A 26,062-nucleotide genomic window follows, 5' to 3' on the forward strand; every position below is an offset into this window, starting at 1 on the left:
CATGACACATCATTCACCCTGCGATAGTCCACACAGAACCGAATAGATCCATCCTTCTTGACAACAAGAACAATGGGGCTACACCAGGCACTGTTGGACTCTTCTATTACTCCCATCTCCAGCATAGCCGCCAATTCTCTCTGAATAATTTTTCTCTTGTGTTCAGGTAGCCTGTAGGGTCGCGACCGCACCGTCACGCCCGGAGACGTCTCAATGTTGTGCACTATGAGGTTCGTGCGTCCTGGCAGGAGGGAGAACATATCAGCAAACTGCTTCTGCAACTGGGCTATGTCTGTTCTCTGGGTCCTGGAGAGATGGGCGTCGAAAGGAAGCGAGGCAGGATTGGTGGACTTTGGAACCTCTGGCCCCAGCTCCTCTCTCTCAGATACTGCGGACACCAGAGAAACAGACTCCGCCTCTCTCCATGCTTTTAAGAGGTTGAGGTAGTAGAGCTGTGTAGCTCCGCCCGTGTCAGAACGCACCACCTCATAGTCGACGTCCCCTACTCGCCGTGTGAGGAGTTTTGAGCTGGAAGAAGGAAGCAATACAAGTACCTTTTCTCCGGGTGTGAATTGCCTCAGCTTGGCCCCTCTGTTGTACAGCCGTTGTTGACGCTCCTAGGCCTGGAGCAAATTCTCACGTGACATCTGACCCTGAGTGTGTGGAGTTTTGCTCGCAGGTCCATGACGTACTGAATTTCACTTTTGCCGGGGCTCGGACCCTCCTCCCAGTTTTCCTTAAGCAGGTCGAGCACCCCTCGTGGTTTCCTGCCAAACAGCAGTTCAAAGGGAGAAAATCCCGTAGAGGCCTGGGGTTTCTCCTGGACACAGATGACTCGCTCAGTTCCACGTTCGAGTATCAATGCTTTTATTTGCCCTGCCCACACACCACTGTCTCTGTGCCAACGTTCTTTTTCCAGCCTCCTTCTCCCTGCTCCCTTTATAGGGGAGAGCTCATCAGTTCATATTTGGCTCAGCTGTGTTCATTACACCTTCCCGGCACCGTTCCCTGAACCACTCCTCCCACTTTCTACCCCCTGCAGCTGAGCTAACCACACCCCGCCACCACAGTCAAATTGTTTAGTTTCTGACCAAATGTCTGCAAAACTAATTTCCATCAGCCAAAGCTGCATTCTGTGTTTAGCACAGATTTTGAAATATTAGCATGCTAACACACTAAACTGTCAAGGTGAACACAGTAAATATTTATCTCCAAAATATCAACATGTCAGCATTGTTGTTATGAGCATGTTAACATGCTGACGTTAACATTCAGCCAACATCCTCATACCGAAATGACAAAATAAGTCAATTTTCAGTGAATCCTAAAACAACACATCTGAAAATGTGAAGTGCCCTCTATAGGACCAAAACATCCTCACACCTGAGGGAGAATAAATGTCTGATGTGTTTGATTTTGAACCAAGCCTCTTGAGTAATTTTTCTAACAAGGTTAAGAAAAATATGTTTTGTGTTAAATAAATATGGAAGTTATTTTATAACATGACATGTTAAATACATCCCATCAGTCAAATTAAGTCAAAGCTGGGGTGGTTAAATGACATGCCTCTGGTGCATTCAGGTTTCTAAAAACCTTTTGTTCTTAGTCAAATCAAGTCAGCCAGCTCTCCAGCTCATCTAAATATGGTCCCTTCTGGTTAAAAAATAACCAAGATGGCGACTGCAGTTCTCAAACCAGTGGGTTACGTCATAGTGGCTTGCCGCTTGGTCTCATTACATCATTAAAGAGCAGCTAGCGTGAATGTAGAACCTTTGTTCTCAAACTCCACACTTGATAGATAATGCACATTTGTTATACAAGTATGTTCACTAGCTGGGATGCTTATACACCTGACACCAGCTACATGTACTTTAGGTAACTTAAACCAGAGAAATATGTTAAATATATTACATTAGTGCATTTGAAAAACATCAAGACAGGTGTAGATCAGAGGAATAGGGACTTTAAAATGTTTCATCCTTTACAACTAGATGATGACAATCAATGAAATATCTGGGAAGACACAAGCAGGTGTAGAATTTATGTGATCAGATAAGCTTTGTAAATTTCTTTAAAAGTCTCTGCAGTAATTTTTTCTATTTACACTATAGGCCTCATCAATGCAGAATGTTGTGTTAAATCTACCTGTGGTGGCTTTAAATTGAGAAATAATAATTGCATGGTAAAGGATTTGCATTCACAAATAGAAAACTGCTTACCTCAAACACAAGTTTGGTGTGTAGAATTGTTTTCAAAATGTTTCGCCCACCCAGTCTTATTATATTCATAATTGCTGAAACTGTTATTTTAATCCCACCACAGGTATAAAAACTAAAGTACATTGGTAGTAGCAGACATGAATAAGCAGTGTTTGACGGGTACGTCGAGCACAGATGTGCAAATACATAGCCTGGAAATTATGCAAGACTCAGCAGCAGTTCACCTCATATTATCTTTTCTATCATTGCTTTTCAACACTTCAGGTTTTCAAAGTTAGACCCTGGGCTTTTCTTTTCTACCCGATTACAAGTCAAGGCAAGCTGAAAAGGACAAGTCTGTAAAAGCAACGCTCATCGGGGTTCTATTCAACAAATCTCCTCTCACAGTGACTCTAATCTGAACATCATTAGTGGTTAGTATACTTTGTACTTGTGCTTTATACAGTAATCATTATCCCCACTGTGCATGAAAGAGTTTCCAGATAAAGACACACTACTGTATTTCATTAGTAATCAAGCTGTGGTTTTGCTACATATAAAGACTTGTTTATGACACACTAGAGGCAGTTCAGTAGGCAGTATAAACAGGATGCAGCTCACGTAGATTCGGAGATTCCTCTGTGACAAGGCCAGGATATTATTCTGCCCACGCTGTACTGAGTTCCTCCTCACAAAGACCAAGTGGAAGTTGAATTCACCCTCACGTAACTTTCTGGTTGTTTGCCTCGCTCTCTTGTCATTGCTCAGAATTCAGACTGGAAAACATGAAGAGGTGTTAGAGAGCTGTTTGTGCAGCTACACAAGTATGTACAGTAAATTTGAGTTGATGAAGCAGAGGGGAAGGAAGTGGGTGAGGAGCAGTCAAACAATACCAAATGAGAAAACATCCATGATCATCGGAACAGAGGTTATGTGTACGAGAAGTGCATAAGAAATGTATATTTTGGCAAAGAAATGAGCATGAGATACTACAGGTTGCTCTTCTCCTGTTCTCAGGGCGGCTGTATACATTTTACTGGTGCCGCAGATATCTCACACAAAAACTTTCTCTATAAAAAAAGATTTATAAATTTAGTACTGTACAGGCAAGAAGCTCATAACCATGTTTTTAGCATTGTTTAAATATGTATGCTGAGGCTGAGCCCGGCCACCTTCCGGCTGCTTCTAGCCGCGACCTCGTTCTTTCGGTCATGACCCAGAGCTCGTGACCATAGGTGATGGTCGGAACGTAGATCGCCTGGTAAACTGAAATCTTCACCTTCCGGCTCAGCTCCCTCTTCACCAACACGGTCCGGTGCAGCGCCTGTTGTACTGATGCAGCCGCACCGATCCGGCGGTCGATCTCCCGCTCCATCTTCCCCTCACTCGTGAACAAGACCCCGAGATAGTTAAACTCCTTCGCTTGAGACAGGCACTCCGTCCCCACCTGGAGGGAGCAATCCACCGGTTTCCAGCAGAGAACCATGGCCTCAGATTTGGAGGTGCTAACCCTCATCCCCACTGATTCACACTCGGCTGCAAACCGCCCCAGTGAGTGCTGGAGGTCGCGGTCCGAAGAGGCCAACAGGACCACATCATCTGCAAACAGCAGAGATGCGATCTGGTGACCCCCAAACCCGACGTTCTCCTCCCCCCGGCTGCGCCTAGATATCCTGTCCATGAAGGTCACAAACAGGATCGGTGACAAAGGACAGCCCTGGAGGAGGCCAACGCCCACTGAAAATGGGAACCACCACCCCAGTCTGCCAGTCCATGTTCCTGTTCCCGACCCCCATGCAACATTGAAGAGGCATGTCAGCCAAGACAGCCCAGAAATGTCCAGCGCCTTCAGCATCTCAGGGCGGATCTAATCGGCCAACCAAAAGTCCTTCTCCATGGCCTCCCCAAACTCCTCCCATGCCCAAGTTTTAGCATCTGCAACCACTGTAGCTGCAGCCCTTCTGGCCTGCCAGTACCTACTACAAAGTCGATCATTGATCTCTGGCCTAAGGTGTTCTGGTACCAGGTACACTTATGAGCCACCTTATGCTCGAACATGGTGTTTGTTATGGCCAAACCATGACTAGCACAGAAGTCCAAAAACAAAACACCACTCGGGTTCAGATCGGGCAGGCCGTTCCTCCCAAACACCCCCTGCCAGGTTTCTCCGTCGTTGCCCACGAGCGTTGAAGTCTCCCAGGAGAACTAGAACCCAGGAGTCGGAAGGCGCCGCCCTTTCCAGGACTCCCCCCACCGACTCCAAGAAGGCCGAATACTCTGAACTGCTGTTCGGTGCATAAGCACAAACAACAGTCAGAGTCTTCCTCCCTGCAACCCGCAGGCGCATGGAGGCGATCCTCTCATTCTCCGGGGAGAACTCCAATACATCGGCGCTCAGCCGGGGGCTCGTGAGTATCCCCACTCCCGCCCGGCGCCTCTCACCCTGGGAAACTCCAGAAAAGGATAAAGTCCAGCCCCTCTCCAGGAGCTTGGGTCCAGAGCCAGTGCTCTGCATGGAAGCGAGCCCAACTATATCTTGCTGGTACCGCTCCACCTCCTGCACCAGCTCCAGCTTTTTCCCCGCTAGCGTCCCTAGAGCAAGTCTAAGCCACCGGCGATCGGCTCGCCCGGACCCCCGGCCCGGCCCGCCACCCGGTCTGCATTGCACCTGACCCCGATGCTTGTCCACAGGGTGGCTGCTCCATGTTGTTTCTTCGAGCTGAGCCCGACCGAGCCCCTGGGGCGAAGGCCCGGCCACCAGACGCTCACCGGTGAGCTCCCCTCCTGGGTCTGGCTCCGGGAGGGTTCCCTGGTTTCCCTGACCCGGGCGAGGGCTGCTATTCATCGGGGAGTCTTTTTGAACCGCTCTTAGTCTGGACTCTTACCTGAGACCAGTTTGTCTTGGGAGACTCTACCAGGGGCTGATGCCCCGGACAACATAGCTCCCAGGATCACTGAGCCACTCAAACCCCTCCACCACGTTAAGGTGGCAATTCTCTATTATTGATATTCTGCACAAATTGTAATATACAATACTTTACTTCAGTGCACTATGCTACATATACTGTAATAAAAACACACATTTTTTGTGGGCAATATGGCCCTAAATAATATCACAATATTTGAAGGTGTTTCTATGATAATATTGTTGATGATATGACAAATAACTGAAAAATATTTTTTTGTATTAATTTCAAAAACATAGAATTGCAACAAAATGTGTGTTATAGTTTTACATGAAAGCAAAAACAAAACAATTTGTCTTTAAATATTTATTAAAAAACTAACATTATTGTGGCTTGTAATACATCTCATCTTTCACACAACGGAAGTCACTATACTACTATACTATCTTACATTATAATAGTCTACATTATATCATACTATACTATCCTATACTATACTATACTATCGTAATTGTATACTATACTGCACTATACAGTACTATACTATACTATATCCTACTATACTATACTGTAGCTACTATACTGTACTGCAATGGTCTTGTCCATTGTAAGGGTTTCTTGCTCTTCTCTCTTCTTGCTTGTGACTGACACTATTCAAATCTGTTTATTACACACACAATAGAATAATGTCGCTCTGTGTTTCATAGCTATGTCTAATCAAATGATTCCAACGTGCTTCTTGATTATGTCCTTGAGTGAAGCTGTTTCCTCCACTGGTGGCAGAGTGATAGACTGTCTAATATGGACCTTGGAACAACTTTGAACAAATTCAAATTCTTTGTAAATAGAAGGATAACCCATTTAAAAAAAAAAGCATATAAATGCTTTTAAAATTGAACAACACCTCAGAATAATCTATTAAAAAGGATACATATTCAGGTAATTGAAATAAACAACCATATCAGTTGTCGTATCAGGGTGGTGGAGACAGAACTTCACAAAAAGGGCATGTGGCAAGAAAATAAATGTTACACTCACACCTACTGGCCGCACATGTACAACACTGGCTCTGTTGGCTCTTTTGTCAGTTTTCAGTGGGATCCTTACACTCTCTGTAGCGTTGGTCAAACCAGCTGCTGCTTAAATTCAGGTACCCGTGGCGCGTAACTGCTCATTTCTGGCTTAAACATGTGTAATTCACCATTTTAATATCTGTTTCTTCAACAACATTTTAAAAACCATGACAGTCGTAAATAAACGTCTGCCCTGCTCTGAGCGTACGTGGAAGTTACGTCAGCTAAAAATTGCGAACCAAAGATGCCTTTATGGACCGTTGTAAATATTATAACATGTAATATAACCACCGAGACGACTAAAAAAGTGTTTTAAACCACATAAATTGCTCCATTTAGAAGCTGTATTGTATAATTATACAACACGTTTTTCCAAGTAAGTTAAACGTGTCCTGAAATGCGTTTTTATTGTGTATTTCTATTCTTTTTTTTTATTTCTATTCTTCAATTTAGTGTAAAGCAGTGCATATTTACCTTTATGTGCGTGTGAAGCTTTTTATATAGCCTGCAGCATGTCGTGCGATTGAGTGAATGTGATAGTTGTGTAATATCCGAGCTCAGGATTATCACGTGAATGCATCACAAGTTCAGTCCGCGGAGTTGTGACATCTTCAGCCATGGAGGAAAAACAAAGCAGTACGGACACACATTTTGCTCCAGGTACCATTTAGATTTAGTTAAAGATGTTGTTTACTGTAGACTATTGCGGCAAACGAGTATGATATCAAACTGACGAGGTTAGGAAAGGTTACCCGTGTACCGTTAGATAGTTAACCAGCTGAAGCAGCACGTCCTCTAACAACCAGCTGTGTGGCTGCTCACACACGAGAGTTGTGTCTGGGTCGAGATTAACTGGTTTAAATTACCTTGGTTTTAGTTCACATTAAATCTTAAACAAACATGTGGGTCAAATCTGAGCAGCCTTGGTGTACTGAATTCAGGTCAGTTCATCGGAGAGATGATAAGTAGCACAAAGTTAGACACTATTTAACCCATTTCCGTGTAACTTTATTCTTTCAAGGCAAGAGCGAAACGAAATTAAACCCCCGTCAAAACTTGCATAGTTTAACGCTGCATTTTAAATATTTAGCATTAAAGTTGACCCGTGGATCTGACTTCTGACCTCATTTCAATTGCTGGGGTCTTGTGGTTAATTCGGCATGTACGTGCTCCATCAAACAGTGTTAAAAAATAAATAAAATGAAAATCGTCTTACTCTTTGTCACGATAACCCTCCTGAGTACCAATACAATATCACTGAGATTTCTGCTTATGACTAATGTGAGTTTAGTCTGGTATAGTGGATGGCATCTATTTGGTTCGTTCTATGATGTGAATGAATCAAATTATTGCCTTAAAGTTAATTATTAAGCGTTATCTATTGGTCACCTACAGACCCAGGGGGATCAGGAACAACAAGAGATGAGAAAATGATCAGCCGGCAGTTGTCTGAACAGAGCCGCTTTGCCTATGCTGCACTGTGTGGTGTCTCCCTGGGACAGTTGTTTACTGGATCTGAAAACAAGTAAGTGGAGGATAATGTCATCATGGCATTGTTTGTGTATGTCCTTCGTGCTGTGTTGATGACGGTGCTTGTTCCTTCTATTTCTCAGTGCATTTAGGGAGCAGTACCTGCAGGGTTTGGTCTGCTGGCTGGACCTGGATGAGTCGGTGATGCCGGTTATGGGGGCTTTCCTGTCAGGCCTGGGCTTCGAGGGCTCCGACACGTTCCTCTCCATCCTGCACGCTGAACCACTGCTGGCTGCAGGGGCAACCCCTATCATACAGGTGTTTGTCTCTCTAATAGAGGACGAGATGAGGCTGAACTGCATTGCTCCTTCTGGGAAGCTGGGTTGTTGTAACAGTAAATCCATTAAGTGTGGCAAAGGAAATGCACAGTAGAGTAGAAAGATGAGAGCAAATGGGTTCCAGTAAATGAGTGCAATACAAGGACACATTAGGTAGAAATGTATAAATAGAATGACGATAGAAATATGGAGTCAAAGATATATGTAATGTAAAGTAACAAGAATTCATATTCAAGTCTATAATCACATGTTCTAATCACAATTTCATTTTTTTCTTTGTCTTTAATAACAAATTAAATTGTATTATATTCAATTCTACAAACACACTCTTCTAACCGGCTCTGGCTTTGTGTTACAGGATCTGGTGTCTTTCTCTGTCAAAGACGGTAAGAATCCTTTAAGAATTCATGATTTTGCTGTAAATTCAGGAAAGCCTTTTCTTGTACAAACTTTGCCGGCCTGTCATGTGCTCAGGGCAATACGACTCCAGAGCGAGGGTTCTCATCCGTCATGTCAGCTGTCTGCTGCGAGTCTCTACTCAGCAGCTGGAGGAGTTTGAGGAGACGCTGGGAGAGAGTCTGAGGGAAAGAGGAGAGGAGAGCGAGTAAGCTGTGGTTGGATGGAAAGATGGGTAATAGATGAGTGTGACTGAGTCAGCAGCTGTGGTTACATCGAACCCTTCACACTGCTAACCACAGGATGCCGCAGTCAGTTTATGAACACAGGTGTAGTGCTGCCGAAACGCAGCGAAAAGATGCTCTGCCACTTTTTTCTCTCAAGTGAGGAAATGTAATGTCTATAGTTCACTTGATCCACTGCTGTTTTTCCTGTTAAAGTTACTGCATTACACCTTTGATACAAACTCAACACTTCCGGTATCTGTTTCAGATTAAAAGGCCTTTAGATTTTCTGTAGAAAGAAACCTTTTTCTTAACAAGGCTTTTATTCTGAAACAGCAAGAACGTGTTGTGAGTGAAATCCGACAATAGAACTTTAGATGAGAAATCCAGGACCACCGACAACCTAAGAAACAAAGCTACAACTTAACTGTGTGTAGGTCACAGATATGCTCCGGTACTTAAACAAATAGCATTACGCCCCTAGTTATAAACTTTCAATCTCAGTTCCTTAAAAATAGTAAGTGTTTATATTTTCCTGCCTCCCTTTTTTGCCAAATCTTGTGTGTGTGTGTGTGTGTGTGTGTGTGTGTGTGTGTGCGTGCGTGCGTGTGTGTCAGAGTGTTCAAACCACACAATTACTGTGCATGACAGTCACACAGTACCCAGAATGTATGGCATAAACAAGTAACTTGTTGTTTTCAAGAGTTAGAAGAATCACATGACATCCTTGTTTTTTCGATGGAAGTGAATATTTCAACTCATACAGATGATCTGTGTAACTCCATCAGAGAGGAGTCGTCCCGGCGGCAGAGGAGAGAAAGGGGACGGAAGTTACGACGGTACCTCCTCATTGGACTAGCAACCGTGGGAGGAGGAACTGTGATCGGTGATTATTCCCGCTTCTTTTGTGGTCAAATAAAACATCGATCGTCTTACGTGAAAGCACAAAATGATTGGATTCATCTACTGATGATTACCCATAAAATGTGAAGACCATCAGAAGATTGCATCGATTCCTCACACACTTTCAAGAGTTTTTTTCTTCACCTACCAGTTATTAGCACAGAGTATATTTTGTGTTCTGTACACTTACTTTCATATTTTGGCCTTTTCCAGGTGTGACAGGTGGCCTGGCCGCCCCGTTGGTAGCAGCAGGAGCCGGTGCTGTGCTCGGGGCCGGTGGTGCTGCTGCTCTGGGCTCAGCCACTGGCATTGCAATCATAGCCTCTCTGTTTGGTGCTGCGGGGGCTGGACTGACTGGTAGGCACACTGAATGATTGTGTGCGGACTGAAGTTATCATCTTCAGAATTTCCACTGAACTTGGTAAAATACATGTTTTTATTATGTTTTTGGCTATTCGTTACATTTCTTTTGTTTCCATCCACGGTCTCTCCAGGCTATAAGATGAACAAGTGTGTTGGGGCAATAGAGGAATTTGAATTCTTGCCACTGAGTTCTGGGAAGCATCTTCACCTGACCGTGGCGGTGACAGGTTGGCTCTGTAATGGTAAATACAGTAAGTATGGCTTCCATTTCCATTCATTTAAGAGCGTACAATTCAGATATGAAATACAACAGATATCTTAGCATATATCTCTGACAAGTGATACATTTATGCAATTTCATGAAACAAATTGCACTATTTACCACTAATAATCAAAAACTAAAAACAATATCAAAGCTATTTCTGTACAATTACAGGTGAATAAGAGCATCATATTTTGCATTTAGAAATGTTTATCTTTAAACATAGTAGACAAGAGACTGTCGCCCAAAATACACACTGGACATGTACAATGTGTGCTGAAACCTGAGGAAATAGTGTGACCTTTGAACAGTTAAGCCTGCGTATAGTTCAGTTTACAGATCACTGAATAGATCAAGCATTGTCAGTGTCAGAACCATTACATCAATATGCACAAGGAAAGCAGAATCAAACTAAATTTCAGTTCACAAACTGCCAGCCAAACACATTTGTTGTCATCTCTTTGTAAATATTATGTGCTTTTGTCCAGTTCAGTGTGAGGTTTCTGAGCCTAATTTATCCTAGTTACATTTTACTTAAAGTTTGAATTAAGAAAAACATTTTAATAACAAAAGATGACGTGGGAAAGCTGATAAGTTCTGCACATAATGCTGTAATAGTTTACCCGTCAAGGGTCCCTTGAGATTACGCAAACAAACCACTTAGGTTTTGCTTTTACATAAAACGATGCAGCTCTCTTCCCCCATTAAAACACACACTTAGTTATAAGCTCAGTACCCCCTTCACATACAATGGGAAAAAAAAAAAACACTCCAGGTACAAGTGCTGCTCAGATTAAAAACTCAAACGCTGTGTTCCAGGTTCGTTCCAGGCCCCGTGGTGCAGCTTGGGCGAGTGCGGGGAACAGTTCTGCCTGGTGTGGGAGTCCCGGTTCCTCAGAGACCTGGGCTCAGCCATGACCTCTCTGTTGGATGGGCTGGTCAGCATGGTGGCCCAGGAAGCCCTCAAGTACACCGTGCTCTCCGGTAGGAGGATGGTTGTGCAGGAAGCACTTAACCTCTATTCATTGGATATATATTTAAATTCGAGAGTGCTTGTGGTATGGGATGTGAAGAGTGGATGCTGTTGTTGAGGAAAAGCGTGGACACCGGTGAAGAGGCACCATCTGTTTAGCATTTCTATCTATTATCTATCTTGCCTTATCTAACCATTGTCTTCATGTTACGCTGATCCTCGCTCTGTACTGCGTTCATATATTTTCCACCATCGCTCTGTTCAGGCATTGTGACGGCTCTGACATGGCCTGCGTCTTTGCTGGCAGCAGCCAGCGTCATCGACAACCCCTGGTGTGTTTGTTTGAACCGCTCGGCTGAGGTGGGGAAACACCTGGCACAGGTTTTGAGAAGCAGACAGCAGGTATTGTACCACCTCACACATGTTACTGGTGTGTCACACAGTCAGCTGTCAACCTAAAGGGATTAGTCGTATATTTTGTTTGCACATTAATATTACAATTATTATTCTACATTTTTTTGGGGGGCCTTTTCCCTTTTTTTTGACAGCTGCAGAGATAGAAAGGAAGCATAGGAAGAGACAGCCAGGGTTACTGTGGTGCCTGTGTACTCAGATTAACTCCAAGCATGATATCTTTGTTCTTTGCTTCCTTGAATCTACTGATTGAATATTAGAACAAAACTTTAAATAAATTACTGTATTTAAACTTGAATATTGCCTTGTTGTTACAGAGAATAATTATCCTGTGTTCAGTAAAACCATGAGACAATGAAATCCTCTCTTGTCCTTCTGTCTGTATTTGAAGGGGAAGCGACCTGTCAGCCTCATAGGTTTCAGTCTTGGAGCCCGAGTTATCTACTACTGTCTACAGGAACTAGCCAGTGACCAAGGTGGGACATATTCCTCAGTTAAAATCAGGACTTTTAAAAGCTGCAGTAATCCACACCTATTCTTCTAAATCATTAGCGTTGCAGAGTAGAATTATTTAGCTAATTCCCGATATGCATTTATTTTTCCCATATTTTTCCAACAACTTGCATCAATCTTTGCTGTTTTGAATTCTCAGGTAATGAAGGAGTAGTGGAGGATGTGGTCCTCCTGGGGGCCCCAGTGGACGGCTCTGAGAAGGCCTGGGAGAGGATGGCGACAGTAGTGGCTGGAAAAATAGTAAACGGATATTGCAGGTAAATCAGAACTCTTTCCTGTCGTGTGTCTCTAGCATTGTTTACATTTTTACTTGAAATACTTAGCAGTTACTTTATAGTTTTGATATATTTGTTGTTCTATCTCTGCTATCCAGAGGTGGGTCCATTGTTTTGCCTGCAATAAATGTGGAAACCACAGCAAGATTATAGTTTTAGTAGTGCATAAATAAATGACTCTGAACTGTCCACCTATCAGAGGCGACTGGCTGCTGGGGTTCTTGTACCGAAGCTCAGCTGCTCAATTGTCTGTTGCCGGGCTACAGCCAATCAACATCCAGGATGGGCGCATAATCAATGTGGATCTTTCTTCTGTGGTGAGTCATTTAAATTGTATTTGTAGTTGTATTTAAATTAGGATCTAGTTCAGGTTAATATGTTTAAGTACAGCTGAAGGAGCTGAAGGTTAGTTAACATTTTAAGGTTTTTATCTTTTATCTAAAACCACATGCAGCAGCCTTCCTTCGCATTGACCCTGTTCAAGTGTCAGTTTGTGCTCCGTACCAAATTTGTTCGTCGGATTTGAGTTTTTGAAGCAATACATATAATAATTTATAAGAGGGAAGAAATGTGACCCATTCTGAATGAAATGTTACAATCATAGCTTTTGTGATGCAGTATTATTAAATAGGTTTTATTTACACTTTAAAAGAGACAGTTGTATCTTTTAAATAAAGTTGAAATTCAAGAAAAAAATAAGGCCCCTGCTGGTCTGTTTCAGTTCACAGCAATGCCTTTCTACCAACCTTCATATCAACAAGATTTCACATTAAACTTATTACTTAATACTCATCATGGTAGTTGTTTGTTGAACCAGGTAAAGCATCAGAGTTTCACATTTAACAACTTAACAAAAAAAAAAAACAGTAAGAAGATACTTGACATGTCTAAAGCACCGTACAGCATGTACCTTGTTATTTAACGCGTGGAATAGGAAAATTTGTTGTACCAAAAAAAATAATTATATTAAACACATTTGTACAAAGTGATACATTTTCCGTGGAACTCGCGTAGGGTCGTAGCGAGATTAGTTTTTTTTAGGACTATTTTGGATTTACCTTGGAAAACACATTGCGAGGAAATACAAAATATTGTGAGAGAACCCAAAACATATGGCAAGGGAACACAAAATATTGCTTGGTCAGCAAAATATTTTGACTGGTAACTCCAAATATTGCAATAGAACAGAAAGTATTGTGAGGTAACATGGAATATATTGTGAGGGTACTTAAAATATTGCATGGTAATGCAAACTAAATGGAAAGGTAACTCAAAATATTGTGAGGTAACAAAATATTGCCATGGAACCCAAAATATTGCGTGGTAATATTAATAATTTGAGAGCTCAAAACTCAAAATACTGCAAGGTAGTGCAAAATACCTTGTGAGGCAACACAAAATATTGCGAGGTAACCCAAAATATATTCCAAAGGAACACAAAATAATGCAAAGTCACAAAATATTTTGCGAGGGAATAAAACATTTTGCACGGTAATGCAAAATAGCTTGAGAGCTAAATTTACATATCGTGAAGTAACACAAAATGTAGTGCAAAGGGAACACAAAGTATTGCAAAGTTATACAAAACATCTTATGAGGGAGCAAAGAATATTGCAAGGTAACGCAAAATACTTCGAGGTCACACAAAATATATTGAGATCAACACAAACTATATTATGAGGTAAAAGAAAAGTAGTCTTCAAAAGAAAGTATCTCATTGTGACCTGTAACCTGTAACTTTTCTTAAAAAAGCAAAAGATACATACACACATATACACACACACATTGTAATTAACTGAGAAATATGAACCCTTTTTAACTTATGGATGATAAAACTGTATTCCTGCTTCCCAGGTGAAAGGTCACTTGGACTACATGCGGCAGATGGACACCATCTTGGTGGCAGTAGGAGTTCCCACCAAAGAAGTCCCAGGAGCTTCTTTTGCTCTTCCTCAGTCTGTGACAATTACAAAGGGGACAGTGGACATCCCTGACCAAACCACCGATGAGCAACAAGGGACTGAGACACAAAACCCAGCTGAGGAAGCTGAGACCTGTACCCAAGAGAGCAGCGACGAGAAAGAGGCGTCAGAGACGGAGGAGACGGGTGACGGTTGGGATATCCCTGATATTTCAGACCTGCTGGACTCATTAAATTACACAGAATCAGACGGGAACAATTCATCCCCGACGTCCGAGCAGAATGCCGCTAATAACGCCACAGCGTCTGATTTAAATGCCCAAGTGTGACGATGTAGAAGAGACTGACCAGGAAAATGACCACATATCATCGAGCTGGAACGACACAAACTGGACTACAGAGCACCCACACGAATAAAGGCGGCCAAGCTTGTAAAGAGCATGTTACGGGACCAGCTGCTTCCTTGTAAACTCTCATCATCTTACGGGGGTTGTTTTTTTTTTTGCCGCATCAAAGCTTTGTTGGAGAAAAACTTCATTCGATTCTCAGCTCAGACTGCACTAGAGTCAGTGCACGCATACGGCAGCTTCTAGTGAAAAGCCCCTAAATGAACTTTATTTGATTATTTCATTTGTTTAACTACGTAAAGGAGTTTTTAGATGCTTTAATTTAATAATAATTTAGAATTTTATCGACTGTTTTTTACCAACTGTAAATAGGACCATAATTTATTTTCTAGTCTTACTGTGAGATTAAATACTTGGAAATACTTGAGTGTTTTGCAGGTTTTGGAAGACGCTACAAAATAGGTGTCATATATGCTCCGTTCGCCCTTCTTCTTTTCATCCGTTACCTCGGTTGCTATGAATATTACCACAATAATATGGGTTCAATGGAGCTGGGGGCAATTCAGCAAATAAATCTTCTTCAAGGCCTTTTCTTTTCTCTCTTCCGTTCAACCCATACGAATGTGACACACCGCCTACCAGAGCCTGGTTACATTGTATACTGGTACTGCTAATTAGAAAAAGTCTTAACCCTGACATTATATGCAATGTGAACGGAAAACACATCTTGAAGCTGTGTGTCGGAGAGAAACCCAGTGCTCCAGGTAGAGCAAGAGCGAAGCTTACTGAAGTGTGCTCGTAGATATTTCAGAATTGTATTTAAATGTGGTTTTCTTGTGCGTCTTACCTCACAGTGAGTAAATCATGATATGAGCCTCGGTGTCTGCCATGAATCACTCTCCCACTGTAAGCCCCGACATGACGTCTTTTTATTTCCATTACTGCCATTCAATCCAGGTTGTCAACCTGATTGGGCAGAAGCAGCGGCAACTCAATCCCAGCATGCTCAGCATCCAGCAGGTTGACGGCATCGGTGGCGGTGGCAGGGGGGTGAGTGGGGTCAGAGGCGAAGGGCGAAGTGGGGTTGCTGGCGATGTTGGGCTCCCCTGAGTTGCGTAAAGAGAGGGAGAGCGCCGGCGACGGTCTTCTGGGTGACCGCGAGGAACAGCAGGGTAAGAGCTTCCCGAGAGCTCGCTTGAAGTCTCTCATGAACAGCGGGTAGATGATGGGGTTCATCGTGCTGTTGCAGTAGCCCAGCCAGGTGATGGCGTCGAAGAGCGCAAGAGGGACACACTCACACACTGCCTGGATGGGAATGGTGAAAAGTATTGTAGGTAATTAAGGCAGGACATGGGAAAATAGTTCATTGAAAAAAATAATAGGAATAAAAAAAACAAATACAGAAAGGACAATAGAGATCTTTTGGGAAACTGCGAGGGGTGTCTAAAGGAGTAAGATAACATTTAGTGATGAATCCATCGCAATCCTGTAAAAGCGGCATCATTTTTGGCTGAGTTTACTTGTAGTGAGCATGTCCCTAAACGAAACAAAGCAACAGCTAACACAGACGCAGCAAACGCCCACTATTACATACTTGGAGACATTTGCAAAATTGTAAAGGGAGTAATCCAAGACAAAGTGCCTGACTCACGACTGAAATTTGGCTGGCAACTGCACCATTATGATAGCTCAACTATGTGTGTGTGTTTATACAGATAAAGAAGTGAATACAGAGAAAAGCGATCTGAAAGGGTCCCTGCAGAGTTTTGACTACTTGTAGCGCTGTGGAGCAATTTTTTCTATATTGCATCCCACTGTGTACGTGTCGTGCGTAAATATTCACATATACATGTATAGACACAAAACATATTCCTCTTGGTCATATTGGTTTTACATTGTTCTTCTCATTGACAAAGCAGATAATCCACAATGCACAATTTGAAATGTAACAAGGGACATTCCTCCACAGTGGATACACACAACGTGAACTCTATACCTTAATTTTACGGCACAATTTAAAAAATGTAACATAAAATAAAAAAGATTTGTATTGCCCCGCATCCGCATGCATTTTTTTTTATTCTTTTTGGCAAAATGTACTATTGTTTTTTCTCAAAACAGACCAATTTACAAGTCCTAAATAAATTAATTATGGACAAATGAGAATATACACACATATAAACTATGAATTATTGTTTATTGCTTTTTATGCATTCATTTATGCATTTATCACATTTATATGTGTTTTAGCTGGTTGTAAAAATTAATGTTTTTATTTATTGCACATTTTTTTTTTAAGTTATTGATTTATTTACTAATAATTGTTGAAAAAGCAGACCACAATTTATGTACAGCTTGGACATTAATAAATACATAAATTAATAAATACAAATAATGCAAAACATATAAATAGACCAAGTATAATTGTAATGCCGATACATTCTTTCATATATCCCTGGTTGCATTATATCAATTTCCTTTTAAATTTATTTATTTTTTGACATAAGACAGATTTTTTTTGTCCACCACTTCTGTTCTTGCAGCCAATTGTACATTGATGTCCGACTGTTAAGACCATTGATCTTGAATATAGCCACTATAGTTTAGAGAGCGACAGTGAAGGAGGAGACAGCTGTTAGAGGAGAGCTTCCAAAACTATCAAGATGAGACTGGGAGGCGGTGGGAATAGGACAGGAAGGGGGGGGGTGCATTTCACACACCACATTGAGTGCGAAAAGAAAGGCGACTGCAGGCACTGTCGAGTCTCTGTGCTCGATGTTATGCAGGGTAGGAGAAGCGCGAGGGCACAGATGGGAAATCAAAATGACTGGATCATTGAAAGCTTGAAAAACAGGACAAGTGTCATTACCAATTTAGATTAAGCTGTTTTTTGACATTCATGAGTTTTTTTCATGACCTCTCTAATTTGCTTACTGAGTAATGAGTGTGTATATATCCATTCCAATCAAATCAAAACCAACAACTTACAAAGGACAATAATTATAAATGGTACTTTGGTAGGTTGTTTCTGGGCTCGAATGAGTCAGCCACACAAAGCTGAAATGCCAATCTATTTCCTGGTTAGATAGCTATGGCAAGGCTGTGACGCCAAGGCTGGCCAATACAAAAATAGATTGGTATCCAAGTGTTTTTCTCTCTCTCTTTCTTCCTTTTCCATTTATTTCACACTCTTTTTGTGCCCACCACACACATACATTTGTGAGCAAACCTCTGAATCTCTGCGCTATATGAACTAAGAGAGCTCTGCCAGAAAACAAAAACAAAAATGGTTTCAAATGTTTGTAGTGAAGAAATAACAATTATATATGCACAGATTGAAGTTATTTGTCTCTTCCAGATAACCTGACGTGTTTTTCTACCATTTTCACTGACCACATTTCTGTGTCATATCTGTTAAGAGTTGATGTCTGGTGCCTGTACCGACCTCAGCCATGTTGGTGATGAAAAACGGCAGCCAGGCACTGAAGAAGAGTCCCAGCAGGACTCCCAGGGTCAGACTGGCCTTCAGCGCCCTCCGACCCTGCCGGTGAGCCAGACGACCGTCACTGTTCACTGACAGCTGTGGACAGTAGAAAACAGTAGAAAGCCTTATTCCCACAAGTACAGACACAATGTAAATCCTCTTTGGCTGTTATGATATTTGGCAAAAGCTGTGAATTACATAATTGCAGAGTCATACATTTTGGCATCTTTCATGCATTTTTTTTTTTTTTAAATGTTTTTGCTTGAAGCTGTCCAATTATATTTGATCAAGTTAATGAATTGAAGGAATTGTTCATTGTTTTGGGAAACATCTTCTTTGCACGGAGCCAAGCTAGCCGTTTTCCCCTGCTTTATGCTAAGCTAAGATAATAGCCATGCTTGCTCCTGCTAAATGTAGATGTCATAGATGACATGAGAGTGACTCACTGCAAAAAAAACAAAAAACAAATACGAGTATTTCCCAAATATGATGAACTATTCCTTTAACGATTTAATGAAACACAAATATCTCAACTCTATTTATTTTAGTAGTTTACTCAAAATGTTAATGGAGATTCTAAAATTCCCCAAAATGCAAAACATATACAGCTGAATTCGAAAAGATTCAACAATAAATGATTTCAATGGGACTACATGTGAAATCGCTGCATTGAAGCTTGATGTGTATTATACACAATAACTCGGGACAGTGAAGAGAGTGATTTTAAAGCTATTAATATGGGATAAATTGGAAAAGGTAAATGTTAAAAACGTCCAATGCAGCTGATTGATTGAGTAGATTTGAGTTCCTCTGTAACTGAGTGTTCATGTTCTGGATGCTTGTGGTCACGCTGCAGGAAAATGTGACAGACGACGTGGCTGTGACTGTCGCAGACGGAGGCAGCACATGTGACACACTGCCTGTACTTTTCTCACCAAGACTTTTAGCCAGGATTTTCCCCCTTTCCTTTTTCCTCGGCCTCGACTCTTCTTTTATGCATTCTTGGGCCAAAATGACTGAAGGACACTTTTTTTTTTTTTTTTTTTTTTCAGTTACACATCTCAAACTCGCTACGGCAAAAGGAACAAAAGAAGTTGTTTACTATCTCGTCCCTGCAGATAGCACATTGAACGACCAGAGCTGTATTATTTCGCTCGTTCACATTCAATGCCATCTCCTTACGCTTTAACAACGCAAGGTCTTCGGCATGTCTTGGCTTTGTTAATAGCCTCCACGGTCAGGCTACAATCCTCCACAAATGTGATTTTTTTTATTTTTTTTATTTATTTTTTTATTGAAAGAAGTATAAAAGTAAAAAAAAATAAAAATAAAAAACAAATTCTAAAATTTTTTAAGGTTGACTTTTTTATTCCTAGGTTTTTTTTTGCAAGCACGAAAAGGTCTGGCCTTTAAACCGAAGTGGGTCCGCTGGAAGGTTTGGTCAGCATACATACACTGACCACCCTCACGGATATACCTTCTCTGGCGTGTCTATTTTACGGTTTGGTCTCTCTTTCTTACCGGTACATTCTGTGACACAGGAGGCTCCTGGTGACTACAGTCATCTCCATCCTGCTGAGCTTGCCCTGCTGCAACCCCGGGTGAAGGAGGCCGGGAAGGTTCACCAAGAGAAGGATGTGGGTGTGGTGGGTGACTCAGTGCCGCGACTCTCCTCGCCTGCCTCCGCGCTGCCAGGAGGATCCGACAGTAAGTGAAGCAAATGGCGCTGGACGGCAAAAAGAAAGTGAGCACGGACGCCACCAGAGCAAACGGCAAGGTGACCCGCAGGCGGCACTGGAAGGAAAGGCCTCCTGATGGCGACAGCTGAAAGTAGGATTCTGGGTACAACCTGTCCAAGTAGGAGCTGATGTTACTGATGCTGACCCCAGGGACCAATGAGTGTCCGCTCCCGTGGCCTAAGCTGTGCCATTTCATCTCAATGGGCAGGAACGAAGCCAGTGCCGCCAACCCCCAAGCGGCTCCTACCAGGAGCAACGCTCGAGGTGGGGTCATCCTCTGCTTGTAGCGCAGAGGTGAGATGATGAAGATGTAACGATCCAAGCTGATCACACACAGATTGAGGATGGACGCACTGCAGCACATGACGTCGAAGCAAAGCCATACCGGGCAAAAGGCGGGCCACAACACCCAGGCCCCACACAGCACGTTGAGCATGGCCGGGGGCATGACCACCAACGCCACCATCAGGTCAGACAAGAACAGGGACACCAGGAAGCAGTTTGAGGTGCAGCGCAGAGAGCGATGGGCAAACACCAAGGCAATGAGCAACATGTTGCCACAGATTGTCATGAGGATGATGACGGTCAGCATGAAGGCCAACAACCACGGGCCGCTGCCTGTGATGTTCCAAGCACTGGTGGTGGGAGAGCTGCTGTTGTAGCTTCCTACGAAGGCGGACAAGTGAGAGTCAGCCATGGTGCCGACCGGCACCAATCAACGAGCCAGATTCTGAGCGCTCCTCTTCGGGCAAATGTGAGACCTTAACCAGTTCTCCTTCCCAGCAAAAGCTCGCACTTCAGAGACATTGCGGAATGAGAAGAAGCCACTCGTCTCTTGTGTCGAGAAGCCGTCCAACCCTTTCCCTGCCAAGGTTAACCGGACTGTTGTCGATGAATATCTCCATCTCCCTTTGGCAGGAGTACATGCAGGCGCCCTCCGCTTACTTCCACTGCCACCGGTATAACGATCCAAATCATCAACACAGTTTCACTCATCTCTCCATCCTGGCCGGCACGTCCCATCGTCATTCACAGCTACGAGCCAGAGTGAGCCATCCGATAGCTGGCAGAGGGGTTTGAAGCAGCATGTCACAGTGATGACAGGCTCTGGAGGGTGGCACAAAGAGAGAGAAGCCTTGACTCAGGCACCAGAGAGCCGTGTCAGAGAGAGGAACCCACTGAAGAGATGAAGAGAACGAGGACCAATTCACAGACATGCATCTCCTCTCACAAAGTGGATTTCTTCAGCTTCCGCAAGTCCTTTGCTGAGCTGCAGCTCCGCTGCCACACACAAGTCCTTTTATTCTGAGAAATAGCAGGACAGCAAAAAAAAAAAACACCACAAAACTGTTCAGGGTCATTTGTAAGCAAGGCTCAGTTCATAAGTGCTCTACAGGTATCATGGTCCTTGTGATGCTGCCTTTATATCCCTCGCTCCTGTTAATCCCTGTGTCGGCCACTCCAGCGCGCCTCCCAGCCGGAGCGCACAGCGACTGAGAAGGAGCGTGTCAAAGCATTGAGCTGTTAATGCATAACCATGCACAAACACAGCCAGGACATGCTAATTCCACACCATAGGAACTGGTGTGGGTGGTCTTTATTCCTTGTTTGGTCATGTTGTTTTCAAGGTACAACTAAAAGCATTTTTGTCAATGGATTATAAAGATCTGATGTTTTCTTAAAAGCTGCAGCTATTTGAAAAGGAGTTTCTCTGACATTGTGCACAAAGTTCTCATTTCAATTTTTCAATTTGAAGATATAGCTAGTGTTAAAAAAAAATCTGTTAGAGAATTCTTCTTTCATGTATATTTTGTTGTTCTCTGTTTAAGAATAATGTACCGTGTTGATTATGCCTAAAAAGAATTCACCTTCTTTAAAGTTTTTATGTTTTCCTGAATTTGATTTACTTTAATTGAGTATTTTCATTGTATAATACTTTATGCTTCAATTTCGGCAGGAAATATTAGACTCTTTACTTTACTTTATTTATTTGGAAGCTTGAGTTATGATTTACTTTGCAAATTAATGTTTTTATATACAAAATGTATGATCGGTTTATGGTAATATAATGCATTGTTATTTAATAATCAATATAAAATAGTCTTTTTCTGTCGCTTTCACGTTTACTGTATTAAAACAATAAAACAATTCTAAAAGGGTGCATTTGAATATCATTCAATATCAGCACAGACAGCCTAAATAAGTAATATTTACATTTGCCTAAAACAGTTTATCAACAGTAAATTTGTTTTTAAATCTACATTTACCACGAGCAAACTCAAATTCATATTCCCAATCGGAAATTACTAGTATGTGCACTAGATTCTTGATATTTTCACATTTTAATTTTAAATACATGTAAATTAATGCCTTTTCACAAAGGAGACACAATTTTATGACTCCATAGATCCTGAAAAGTATAGTCTAGTATATCCTTGAACCTGAACAGTGTCCATACATTGACTTGACAACCATAACTATTCACTTCCAGGAACACTTGAACAGTACAAGAGCATTCGTAGTGTAAAATCCGCCGCACTGCAGCGTTTCAATACAACCTTGGAAAACAAGGAACAGAATACGCAAATCTCTTGATTGTCATGCCCCCTCACAACTGACTAATCTCCAGCATCACTATGCCCCTGTTATCTGCCACATCAGATCAGCTGCTGCCAACCTTCCGACCCCCTTTCACCCACACCAGGCCCACCACCTTATGGCCCTTTTACTGCCACCCCCACCTTCCTCTGACAATTTACTTCGACTAATATTAAAGAAGTAAAAACCCACCTTTTCAAAGCAGTATCGGCCCTTGGCTGTTATCACTTCCTCCTATACTATTGCTGCTTGGAGTGTATGAAGTGTAATCTAGCTGTTCTAATTGATTACATTACCCTTGTGTTCTTTTACTACTTCATTATTTCACCTGATTTTCATCTTGTTTAAAAGCATCAGCGGAACAATTGATCACCAAGACATCATTCACTTTTTTGTCATGATGATTTTATTAAATAAACACAGGCTGTCCTAATTAGGCACATACAAATCATAGTCATACTCGGGAAGGATCGTCCACGGGGAGACAAAGAGTGCAAATAGTGATGCTCCCACAGACTAAATAAAACCAAACAAAGCTAATGCAAAACAAAACAAAAAAGACAGTCCCTCGTTGACTTGCAGCTATTGCTCCTGTAGAAAAAAAAAAAAACATATTGTGAAAACAATGACATATGATTATTATTAAAGTTAGAAACAAGGAAGTGCTACTGTAGGTTTGTTTTTAACCTTCTGGAGTCGTGGCCACTGCTTTTATTTTACTCATATCTCTTTTTATATAAACATTTAAAAAAAAATAATTACAGCCCAAATGATTTTTTTGGTTTACTGATTTTATTGGCCGATATTGGCTCTCACAAATATCACCTTATATGTCACCTCATTTGAAAACTTTTTTTTACAGAATAAAACTTTGATTGCATTTGTGAGTTTTTATGTTTTTCATTTATAGTTACCTATAATTATTACATTCTAAGTCAAGTTAACTGTTTCAGTGCCCTGATAATATTTTGGACAGTAAAGTTTGTCACTAAACTGTAAAATATACTTCCTCCATACAATGTCTTTGCCACAAATGTTTGATGACCACATTTTGGTCAATATATCGATATCAGAGTTTTTTTTACTTCATAATATCTGTATCAGCCCCTGAACTCCAGTATCGGTCAAGCTGTGAAACAAATTGGACAAATTAAGTACTTTAAAATAATAACTGATGTAATTTTTCAGCCCTGGCTATAGAATATAATGCCACCACATTATTAAAAGTTAAAAAGTAAAACCATCTTAGAACTTATTTTTGTATTCATTTTTACTATAAAAAAATAAATAAATGATATAGCCGTGTTTGCTTTCTTTAAACCCGATGCCTCAGATAATAGAACATCAGCTAAGTGCTTTCTCACTTAGAGTGAAACCAGAGTGTTAAAAGGTCTTTGTTTTATACCGAAGGGTCCACAGATACACAAACCCACCTTTTCGCTCCTGTGTAGCAGATAATGTGACCTTAGGTCATTCTGACAGTTGGCGTACGCCATGCCGAGTCCTGCACCTGAGCCGAATGAAATGGGCCACGTGTGCCCTGCAAATCAGAACACGGTAAAAAGAGGAGCGTTTAGCAATGTGATAAAAACATACCAGAGATGGTGTGTGAAATCCTTTTCACACTTTTTTCTGTACTATTTTCATGCTTCTTTTGGGGCTTTTGAGGATCGGTGTTGTTGGTGCTCCTCTCTCAACAAAAGAAAAACACTTTCTCGCTTGTCAAATCAAATTGAATTATGTGTTCAGCTCAGACGGACTATGTATTGACTGTGGACATTGAAAGAAATGCTCCTTTTGTGAGCAGTACAAGACAACTAGATATGTGTGCTGCAGTGGCTACAGCAGAGAGTTACTCTAAGTGTTGCTCCTCTTCTCAAGTACCTCTGAGTTCAAGATGCCATACAATTCAATCCGATGTGTATTTACAGTGTAAAATCACCACAGAACATAGCAAAGGTATGGTGCAAGGTCATTTTAGCCAGCCCTAATTATAAGCTTTATCAAAAAGGGAAGTTTTAAGCTGGATCTTAACAGAAGAGTGTCTTCCTCCAGAAGCCACACTAGGAGCTGGTTCCACAGGAGAGCAGCCTGATCGCTGACGACTCTACTTTAGGAAACTCTGACAGCAAAAAAAAATATCTACTCGGACTTCAGGGTACTGCAATATCTATAAAATAAGATGGTGCTTGGTTATTAACGGCTTTGTATGTCAGAAATGGAAATTTAAATTTGATTTGAGATTTTATAGGAAGTCCCATCGGCACTCTCACTGCAGCATTTTCAATCAAGTGGGTTCAATCAGGTTGTTTTTTTTAAGAGAGTACAGTAACACATCCATTGAAACTACTCACGTTTGAAGAAGAGAACCGAAAACACAATCCCTAGCCCCAGGCCGGTACCTGAGGAACAGAGGGGGAATAAGAAGTTGCAGCGTGACACAGATGACATTGTACTTGTAACTGCCTTCTTCACGCAGCTATTGCGTTATCCTTCATTATTGTGTACATAGTCTCCCTTATACTGCCTCTGGTGCTTGTACATTTGCACTATGTGTTATACACAGGTTGTTTTTTTTTGTTGGTTTGTTATGCAGAATTTTATATTGGATATGACAATAAAATGTCTTCCTTACACTATGCAGAGAGAGGTTGAGTATTTTCCCCATATTTGTCCCCTGAAATCGGGTAAAATATTTAGGTTATATTTCGCCGTACTGCTTAAATGAACTTCTACCGTTTCATATGAACCGGTTTCTTCGCTCCAATAGATGAGAGCTGATTCTGTGTTAATGGCACCAGAGTCCATTCAAACATTGACCATTTTAAGGTTACACGACTTGGAACTATTTTTGTAAGGATCCACCAGTCTGTAACATAGTATATATATATATACTGTATACACTGTTTATGATCTGTGATAACATTAACTCATCAGGTTAAGGTTTATTTCAACAGATAGCTCAACTTTTACCGGCTGCCTGTCGCCATTACTATCCATAGTTAGCTCTCTGTTTGTTCTGGAAAATTGGTTTCTAACCCGAGACAATGAAAATTTGACATTTAATGTAAATAAATGTTTGTTCGTGTTTAGTATGCATGCCGAAGTCAGGAGTGGTCAGTACTGTGTCTTTAATTTATGTCCCAGCACGAGATTACGTTTCACTCTGCAAGGACGCGTCAAATTAACATTTTCTGAATGAGGTTTCCATTTGGATTCTTTCAAACCACAAAGGGGAAAAAAAAAAAAAAAAAAAAAGGATCAGTATCGAGGTTTGCATTAATTCACTGAAACTACAGAAGGAGCCCAAATTTAATCAGGATGAATTGGTAAATATATGTCTGGTCATTCAGTTGCCCTTTATAGCTCGCTAGTTAGCCGCTCGCCCAGTCAATGACAGCTGTGGACTACACGACACACAGCGGCTTGGGTTTTTTGTCCTTGTTCCGGCACATTGCAGGGTCGTTATACGCGGAAGAATCCGGGATATTTACCCAGTTTAATGGCACCGTCTGCCAGACATCGGTCCCACTTTTTCCCCAGCTCCTTCTCGGACATGCTGAACATCAGGTCGTCTCAGGCTCCAAGTGTCAAACGCAGCTCCGTGCCGCGTTCACGTGCAGTCGGAAATATACCTCTCTTATGATTTGAACGCCGAAGAACGA

General features: G+C 41.7%; 3 protein-coding genes across 3 annotated transcripts; 1 reads left to right on the plus strand and 2 right to left on the minus strand.

The window, feature by feature from the left end:
* Positions 1-6,779: 6,779 nt before the first annotated feature.
* Positions 6,780-14,996, plus strand: tmco4 (transmembrane and coiled-coil domains 4). Its single transcript, XM_069693981.1, has 14 exons — positions 6,780-6,837; positions 7,573-7,702; positions 7,791-7,965; positions 8,344-8,371; positions 8,460-8,589; positions 9,394-9,491; positions 9,722-9,865; positions 10,003-10,122; positions 10,953-11,117; positions 11,372-11,508; positions 11,912-11,996; positions 12,173-12,290; positions 12,508-12,625; positions 14,163-14,996. Exons 1-14 carry the CDS (start codon positions 6,795-6,797, stop codon positions 14,556-14,558), a joined length of 1,887 nt encoding a protein of 628 aa, XP_069550082.1. The 5' UTR covers positions 6,780-6,794; the 3' UTR covers positions 14,559-14,996.
* Positions 12,924-21,140, minus strand: htr6 (5-hydroxytryptamine (serotonin) receptor 6). The gene is made up of 4 exons (XM_069693982.1): positions 19,582-21,140; positions 18,022-18,156; positions 15,424-15,881; positions 12,924-14,362 (listed from the first exon to the last, which is right to left on the minus strand). The coding sequence occupies exons 1-3, from the start codon at positions 20,494-20,496 to the stop codon at positions 15,525-15,527; spliced, it is 1,407 nt and encodes a 468-aa protein (XP_069550083.1). The 5' UTR covers positions 20,497-21,140; the 3' UTR covers positions 12,924-14,362; positions 15,424-15,524.
* A 1,640-nt stretch (positions 21,141-22,780) lies between these two features.
* micos10 (mitochondrial contact site and cristae organizing system subunit 10) lies at positions 22,781-26,005 on the minus strand. The gene is made up of 4 exons (XM_069693965.1): positions 25,892-26,005; positions 24,752-24,799; positions 23,831-23,937; positions 22,781-22,988 (listed from the first exon to the last, which is right to left on the minus strand). The coding sequence occupies exons 1-4, from the start codon at positions 25,962-25,964 to the stop codon at positions 22,980-22,982; spliced, it is 237 nt and encodes a 78-aa protein (XP_069550066.1). The 5' UTR covers positions 25,965-26,005; the 3' UTR covers positions 22,781-22,979.
* Positions 26,006-26,062: the final 57 nt, after the last annotated feature.

The sequence above is a fragment of the Brachyistius frenatus genome, unplaced genomic scaffold (genome assembly GCF_029030835.1).
Source record: "Brachyistius frenatus isolate BFR_SWC_R1_liver_20210118 unplaced genomic scaffold, ASM2903083v1 Contig_16, whole genome shotgun sequence".
Lineage (NCBI taxonomy): Eukaryota > Metazoa > Chordata > Actinopteri > Embiotocidae > Brachyistius > Brachyistius frenatus.

Coding starts and splice junctions, on each gene's coding strand:
- htr6 (XM_069693982.1), bottom strand. CDS start 20,496: ATGGCTGACTCTCACTTGTCCGCCTTCGTAGGAAGCTACAACAGCAGC. Junction 18,157..19,581: donor CTGTGTCACAGAATGTACCG/GTAAGAAAGAGA, acceptor TACTGTCCACAG/CTGTCAGTGAACAGTGACGG. Junction 15,882..18,021: donor TCATCACCAACATGGCTGAG/GTCGGTACAGGC, acceptor ATTCCCATCCAG/GCAGTGTGTGAGTGTGTCCC.
- tmco4 (XM_069693981.1), top strand. CDS start 6,795: ATGGAGGAAAAACAAAGCAGTACGGACACACATTTTGCTCCAG. Junction 8,372..8,459: donor GTCTTTCTCTGTCAAAGACG/GTAAGAATCCTT, acceptor TCATGTGCTCAG/GGCAATACGACTCCAGAGCG. Junction 8,590..9,393: donor GAAAGAGGAGAGGAGAGCGA/GTAAGCTGTGGT, acceptor TAACTCCATCAG/AGAGGAGTCGTCCCGGCGGC.
- micos10 (XM_069693965.1), bottom strand. CDS start 25,964: ATGTTCAGCATGTCCGAGAAGGAGCTGGGGAAAAAGTGGGACCGATGT. Junction 24,800..25,891: donor AGACGGTGCCATTAAACTGG/GTAAATATCCCG, acceptor TCTGTTCCTCAG/GTACCGGCCTGGGGCTAGGG. Junction 23,938..24,751: donor TTCGGTTCTCTTCTTCAAAC/GTGAGTAGTTTC, acceptor TCTGATTTGCAG/GGCACACGTGGCCCATTTCA.